This window comes from Alosa pseudoharengus, unplaced genomic scaffold (genome assembly GCF_046254945.1).
Source record: "Alosa pseudoharengus isolate Yale_2024_CS ecotype anadromous, Long Island Sound unplaced genomic scaffold, YU_APseudo_1.1 YU_APseudo_1.1_scf_9, whole genome shotgun sequence".
NCBI classification, from domain to species: domain Eukaryota; kingdom Metazoa; phylum Chordata; class Actinopteri; order Clupeiformes; family Clupeidae; genus Alosa; species Alosa pseudoharengus.
In genome coordinates this window covers 9398384-9405883 of record NW_027468881.1, presented here as the reverse complement: position 1 = coordinate 9405883, position 7500 = coordinate 9398384, and the positions used below count along the sequence as shown (strand labels likewise).

The 7500-nt window shown below is 52.2% G+C and overlaps 1 protein-coding gene across 4 annotated transcripts in view; it reads right to left on the bottom strand.

Moving 5' to 3' along the window:
- mtcl2 (microtubule crosslinking factor 2) overlaps positions 1 to 7500 on the bottom strand; it is a 51579-nt gene that overhangs the window by 18795 nt on the left and 25284 nt on the right. For 2 of the 4 annotated variants that reach the window (XM_076277188.1, XM_076277190.1), the window contains exons 4-6: positions 4009 to 4080; positions 1685 to 3076; positions 62 to 214 (exon numbers count right to left, since the gene is read on the bottom strand). In XM_076277188.1, coding sequence (XP_076133303.1) covers positions 62 to 214; positions 1685 to 3076; positions 4009 to 4080 — 1617 coding nt within the window. The remainder of the gene's footprint in view (positions 1 to 61; positions 215 to 1684; positions 3077 to 4008; positions 4081 to 7500) is intronic. The other 2 variants (XM_076277191.1, XM_076277192.1) reach the window with 1 other exon arrangement.

Here is a 7500-nt window from a genome sequence, read left to right as displayed (position 1 = left end):
GGGAGAGCCTGCTAACATGGGACCAGCTAATATGTCTGCTAAAATGGTGATGGGAACTTACCAGAGCCCTGTTGGTCTCCTTTGTGTCCAGGTCTTGGTCACGGACGTCCTGGTTCCTGTTGCTGTCTAGGTGGCCACCGCCCTCCTCCTCTGATTTGCTGAGACAGGCTTCCTGACCTTTGACCTCCCGCTCTGATTGGTCCCTAAAGTCGGACTGTTGCATGCATGCATGGGCAAGTTAATGAAAAAATAAAACACAACAAAAAGACGAGAGAATGGCAAAGGACAGGACATATGAGAGAAGGAAGAGAGGAAGAGACAGAGAAGAGGAAGGGAGGTATGGGAGTGGCATTATGGGATGTACACAGTTGTCAGGGATTGTTGAGAAAAGGATGACAAGGGAGCAGCAGGACAGGAAGAGACAAATTTGGGAAAGAACGACAGAAAAAAAACAAGAACAAGAACAAAAGCAAAAAAAAAAAACGACAGAAACAAAGTGTATTCCCTCGAGCGGCACAGTGGAAAACAAAACTCACAGGACAAAGAAAAGTATGTAAAGGAAAAACAGCTTGGCCACCGTGGAGTAAGACAGCATGGGGGACAGAACCAAAAGAACCATGAGGAGTGCAAGCAACGGCTGCAGGGAGAGGAGACAGTGGAGGTACGTTGAGGGGGTGGGGGGTGGGGGCGGGTCAGGGGGAGGTGATACAGATGGGGGGTGGGGTGTTTGTGGGGGCAAAAAATGAATCAAAAAGAGAGAGATGAAGAGGTGGTGGTGGAGGATATGAGTATGAGGAGGAGGAGGAGGAGATGAAGATGCAGAGATGCGGAAGAGAGCACAAGTCATGGAGCCCATGCAGTGAGAGAGAGGGGGGAGGGGGAGAGAGCTATCTGAAGTGGGCCTCTAGTGGAGTTCTAACAATCAGCACAGATCAAGAGTCAACAGTGCCACATCACTTATTTACCTGACCGCACATCTCCACTACGCCACTGACCAGTCACATTTTCAACGTCCAAACATAAATAGATCACATACTACAACCAGGACAAACACACAAACGAGAACATACAAATTCACTGCATATTTGATAAATTAGGAGACTCTGACTTTATGTGATGAGCTGTAATTCATGGGACCCATGAGGTCATCACATTGTTCAGACTTTACCCCTCTACAACACAACACAACACAACATAGACCTCGAATGCTCAAAGTATGCCAATGCCAACAGATACTGCTTTTACATATCTCTGCTATTACCATAGTTTTTGACATTCGTGTTCTGGTCCGATTGGAATTGATATTTGTGCCAGACACACTACATGAGCTTACTGACAGAATACAGATGGAAATGACATTGCGTTTTGGCTACTCCAGTAGAGGCCATGGCTCTATTCTACACATGCTCGTCCAGTGGTAGACAGCAGCATGCAGGCTTAGCGTAGCAGGGAGCCAGCAGTCACACATGGCAGCCAGAGTGAAGGAGGGGGGAGGGAGAGGGGGGGGGGGGTAGTAAGCCTCGGCATGGTTTATAAAGCACAGCCACAAAACGGGGAACAAAAACTTGCCACAAAATAGAGGGAAGGGATGGAGAGCTACAACAAGCGGGAACACCAAAGAAAGCGGGAACACCAAAGAAAACAATCTAAATGTAGAGGAGATGAGAGAGGTGTCAACTCTTACCTTCTGTTCAGTTGTGGTGACCCTGGCAGGGCTCTCAGAGGGGCAGGGGGCTGAGGCAGGCATGCCCACCGCGGGGTCCCCAGACTCGGACAGCAGTGGCAGCGGGGACGCCCCCTCCACCTGCTCCCTCCCCGGGAAGTCTCCCAGGGCCTCCACGCGCTCCACAAAGGCCTGCAGCTGGGACTGGAGCCCCCGCAGCCGGCCCCGCAGGGCCTCCACGAGGGCCAGGTCAGTTGGCGGAGGAGGACTCTTCTCCAGGATCACGTTCTCTGCCGCATCGTCGCCGTCGCCGCCGGACAGCTTCCGGTAGAGGCTGTCCGACGAGTCCATGGATAGGAGGCAGTTGGAGTCGGGCGAAGTGAGCAGCTGGATCGCTGTGCTGACCAGCTGCGCCTGCTCGCGGACGGCCAACAGGGCCTGGCGGTCCTTCAGCAAGCAGGGGGCGCGCACGTGGCCGCAGTCTGAGATCAGGAGCCCGAGACCTAGACCGGGCATGGGCTTGTCTGGTGCGGCGTCCCGGATGCCCTCGGAAGGCCCCCTGCGCTCCTCGTCATCGCCCTCGCCACCCACGGGCCCCTCGCGGAGGCCCTCACTGGGCACGCACTCAGCCGAGTCGCCCGCTTCCGCGTCCGTCTCCAGCGCTGGCCTCTGGCTGGACGCCAGGTCGCAACGCTGCAGGTTGGACAGCAACACGCGGTTCTCGTACTGCAGCTTCTTCATCTTGCCGCTCAGCTCGCCGATCTGGAGCCGTGCCACCACCAGCTCCTCGCTGACCGCCTCAGTGGCCCCCCCTTCCTCCAGGAGTGGAGCGCCTGCCGGGCCCGGAGATGTGGCGGCCGGTGAGTCGGGATCTCCGTTGGCCGGCGGCGGCAGCTCGGACTTGTAGCGGTTGAGCTCGTTCATCAGCAGCTTGTTCTGCTCCTCCAGCTCGATCAGAGAGCGCCGCAACAGCTCCGCTTCCTCCTCCACAAACTGTAGGTGGCGCTGTAGCTCCATCACGTTCTCCGTGCCCTGGAGCACCAGTAGACCACCGCCGCCTGCAGGCCCCAGGCCGCCCCCGGGGCCCAGCTCCTGGGTCTTCATGTCGTCCATCTCGGCACGCAGGCCGCGGTTCTCCACCTCCAGCTCCACGATGCGGCGGCTCAGCAAGTTGGCCTCCTCCTCAACCAGCTTGAGGTGGACGCGCACCTCAGCCTCACGTGTGTGCGGCGACTCGGCCACCTCCTCCACAGTGAGCGCCGCGTCCACCTCGCCGTAGAGCGAACGGTACTTGCCCAGAGCCTCGCGCATGCTCTCGCTCTCCTTGACCAGCTTGGTCAGCTTCTTGCACATGAGTGCCGACTCCTCCTTGGCAAAGTGCAGCTGGCACTTAAGGTCCGAGCTGTCCTCAGCCTGTGAGGTGAAAAGCAGAGGACAGCACGTGACCATCTTTAGAGGTCTGCCCTGACTCATCAGATGATGAATGGCTTACATTATGTGCATTTCTAACCTCTCTTCTACCTTGCTTTGAGACACCTGTATTGCTTAATGAACTAAAGTGAAATTCAATCACTACTTTGCATAAAATCAAAAAAACGGAGCAATAAATCAGATATTCCATGGTAGTGACAGACAACAGTGAAGGGAGTGATTGTGCAGACTCTCGGCCTTTGGTCAGTGTGGGCTGCAGTTCTCCTGCAACAATGGCAGTCTAAGCCACTGGCACAATGCATGCTTTAACAGCGTACTTTGTGAAGCAGTCAAACGTACTTCTTGCACATACATTGCATAACAGGCCATACATAACATGACTACTGTGAGGAGGTTGAGTGTAAAAAAAAATCTCCCTCTCTCTTCGCTAATCCAAAGTGCTATGTGATGGCAATTAGTGAAAACAAAGGCTGCAAAGTGGCTCTGGCTGAATGTATGTGACCAGAACAATCACATGTGGCCTGCCTTAGTCTGCTCTTCAGAGAGGGATGTTGCATAAGACATCTCTCCCTTCCTCTGCCTATTGCTGCTAACAGTGTTGGTCATCAACCTGACAAACAGTAGACCGCATCCCAACCGAGAGCCTCGCTCGGAAAGAAGGTTTAATGGGCTGTCGCCACACATGCCAAAATCAATCCGACTATAAAAGTGCCCCCCATAAAGACGAGATTGATGTCGCTGTTTTAAATTTGAAGCGGGTGGCATCATTCTTGTGTTTTGATTTTCTGGATGGTCTTAAAAATCATTAGGCCTTTGGGGGATGTGGGAATGCTTGCCGTCTGTCTGTCTTTTACTGCTAAGCACCAAATGATATGAGTGCAGTGTGAAGTAAACAGAAGGTCTCCGGGCACTACCTGAGGGATGGGCTTTTTCTCCGGCTTGCTGTTCGAGCGTCGATCACTAGCTCGCTTCTTCTGGGAGTTCTGCTGTGGAAACACAAACGAATGGAAAAATCATTAGCAGTCGTTAATCACCAAAATAATGACCAAGGCTCCTCAGCCCTCCTCCACTGCCCCCCCTCCCTCCCCCCGCACATTGCCCTGTGTCATCAGTCATTGCCAGGTTGAAGTTTATCACCACGGAGATACTGATCGCGTGCGATTTACACCTGGCCGAGCTTTGGAAATGTAAACAACGACAGACTGTGAATAGAGGGACAGAAGGAGAGAGAGAGTGGTTGGAGGGGGTGGGATGGACATCTAGAGGATGTGTTGGGGGAGGTGGTGGGATGGACATCTAGAGGATGTGTTGGGGGAGGGGGTAGGCACAAACGGATGTTCCAACCGTCCCTTATCGCCCTCCCTATCACCTGCGTCTGTGTTATTTTATGTGCCCATAAATCATCCTTTCTTCCCCCTTTCTGCGGTGACGAGCGAGAGGTAGCGGCAGCGGCGAGCGCTCTCGAGACCTCGCTGACAAGTCTGCAGCGTAAGCTATCTCTCGGCACCGCCGTTCCCATGGCAACCAGGCCCTCCACCGGCGAACACAAAGAGGAAATCGAATGAGGAAACAGACTGGGGGGATAATACGCCGCACATGATCGAGCAGTACAATGGTGCGGCCAAAACAAAAACAACGACCTCCTGAAGCACTGAGAGGCTAAGGCTGTGACAACATGAAGCCACAGACAACAGCAACGCTCCAAACAGAGTGGCAGCAGAAGAGGCTCATGGAGATATCAGGCTTTACATGGTGGCACGACCAGAACAAACCCACCAATCCAATCCAATCAATTTCTGCCCCAATACAGTCATATGCTCTCTGCTGCCAATGACACAGAGCACTCCCAGCGAATGGCAAAAAAGCCTTTTAATGGTGCTAAACTTCCCTGTTCAAATCAATAGGCATGTGGAGAATGATAATGGCAGCATTGATCTGGCACTGCATTGACCAAGTTTTCTGGCTTTCAGAGAGCTGGCGAGGGTGAGTCAGATGCATGGGCATTTGGAGGGAGAAATGACCGCTCTGTGGCCTCTCTCTCTCTCTTATTTGTACTGTTACTAAGCAAAGACTATTGTCTTACTGCTAACATTTTCCAAATCCTACCTCTAGTTTCCTACCCGGTAACTTTCTTCTCCCTCTTTCCTTCTGGTTGTCTCAGCCCTCCCTCCCCCCTCTTCAAGCCACAACACATTCCATCTTCTCTGCAAAGTTGATGCAATGGACCAGGCCTTGCTATGTCATAGCCACAGCATGCAGCTGCCTCAGACCTAAGGTCATAGAGTGCCACGTGCACACACACACACACACACACACACACACACACACACACACACACACACACACACACACACACACAAAAAAAAAAGCTTAGGTCGGCTCTTAACATGTGAGATCTCGGGAGAGAGCTAGCCAAAAACGGCGTGGTGAATTAATGATAAAACATGCATAATCAAGAGCCTCATTAGAGCAGGCTCCAGTGGGACTGCAGCGAAAGCATGGTACCCACCAGCCCCAACCCCCATCCTAAGCACATACACATCTCTATCCATCCAGGCACCAGATTAATAAATCACGTTAAAACCCCTTCCGCTCACCCACACATGGGAGCCCGTGTGGTTGTGTGGGTTGTCACCTGCCCCACCTCGGGGCTCGAGACTGCATGTGGGTACTGCTACCTGTATCGCAACACCGTGTAACCAGAGAGTGCTGGAGGAAACCTGATGAACGGGTGGCAGTGATCTCATCTGCTGAGCTAGCATGGGGGAGAAAGAGAGGAGAAGACACAGCCTGCACGGCCTGGGCCTGTCTAACTAGGCTTGTGCAATGGGTGTGAAGATCAGAGGGGACACGCCGATTGCTGTGATAAGAGTCACGGATGAAGCCTGAGGTATGGGCTGAGGGTTGGGCTGAGGGTTGGGCATTTGTCATATTCTACAGAACATTAGGATTCAGCAGCAGGGCGGTTGTTTTCACAGCCAGGCACCACACAGGTTCCACATCAGTGCTTCTCTGGGTATTGAGACCTTTGCAACAGGCCCAGTGTGTATGGGACTGGCTCAGGAAGCAGAGAGATGCCAGGTGAGGAACTCCAGCAGGGTTTTAATGCTTTCAGAGGGACGAGTCACATCACATATTGAATGAATTATGAAATGCCTTGTTGCTTCCTAAACTCAGGTCATATCTGAACGAATGAGAGAGAGAGGAAAAGAGAGAGAGAGAGAGAGAGAGAGAGAGAGAGAGAGAGAGAGAGAGAGATAGGGACTATCAGCATGAGAGCGGTCACTCATGATGCTCCGCTCCACTGCACACGCTCAGCTGAAGCAGGAGCACCATGGTGCTTCATCAAGTTCCCTCCCCTCTCTGCCCCACCCCACCCCCACCTTGTCTATGGAAGAGGCCAGGCTGAAAACAAACACCCCCTCTCCCTTTCCCTCTCCCTTGTGTTGCATAACTAGGGCTGGGTCCAGCCAAAGGCCTGGTGATTGTGCTGGGAGAGCCATGTGGGAGCGGGGTGGGGTGGAGGGGCAGAGACATTAAACTGGACAGGGCAACTAGTGTCTCATGCAGAGACCATGGTGGCACAGCCCAGCACTGCACTAATGAAAGAGAGAGGGATGAAGAGAGAGAGAGAAAGAGAGAGAGAGAGAGAGAGAGAGAGAGAGAGAGAGATGGAAAGTCCACCTAGACACAAGACCAATTGATGCCATTACCATCCAATGGTGCTAAGCTGCTGTCATCTACTGCCCTTATATAACGGTCAAGCATTTTATGTAATAGTCCAGTTATGTGCTGGTGTATGTGGCATCAAAAACGTTGCAGATGGAGGGATAGGAGGAAGGGCGAGAGGAAAGGTGGAGCGTTATGCTGAGTCTGTTGGATAGAGCAGTAATGGGACCCAGAGGTGCTTGGCATCTCAGATAGATGGGGCCATGACCCCTCTGTGTGCAGGGAGAAAGATCACCAGTGGACCACCAAATGGACCAGATGGCACAGCCAAATCCAAAGCCAAAGTCAGTCAGAGTCAGATTCAAATTCTTCTTGTGAAACGGCAACAATACTTTAGTTTGGTGCCAAAAAGTCTGAAAGAAAACCAGCCAAAATACAGAGAGCAGCTTCAAATATATTTATACTCTAACTGAAATGGATTCACACTACCCCCAAAACAGGTCCCCGCTGAACTCCAATTAGACTACAAATTGCTCACCAGTGTGATGTTATTGTACTATATTGCATTACTTATCCAATCAATTTGTTAACCTCGGGTAATACCAATAGGAATCAGATATAGCCTGCGTCCTGCCTCCTCCTTGCTTTTTGCTGCACATGGCACTGAATGTGATGAGTGAAAAAGAGTGGGGATACCAGAGACTCTAACAATTCAATGCAGACAATACAATCCTGCC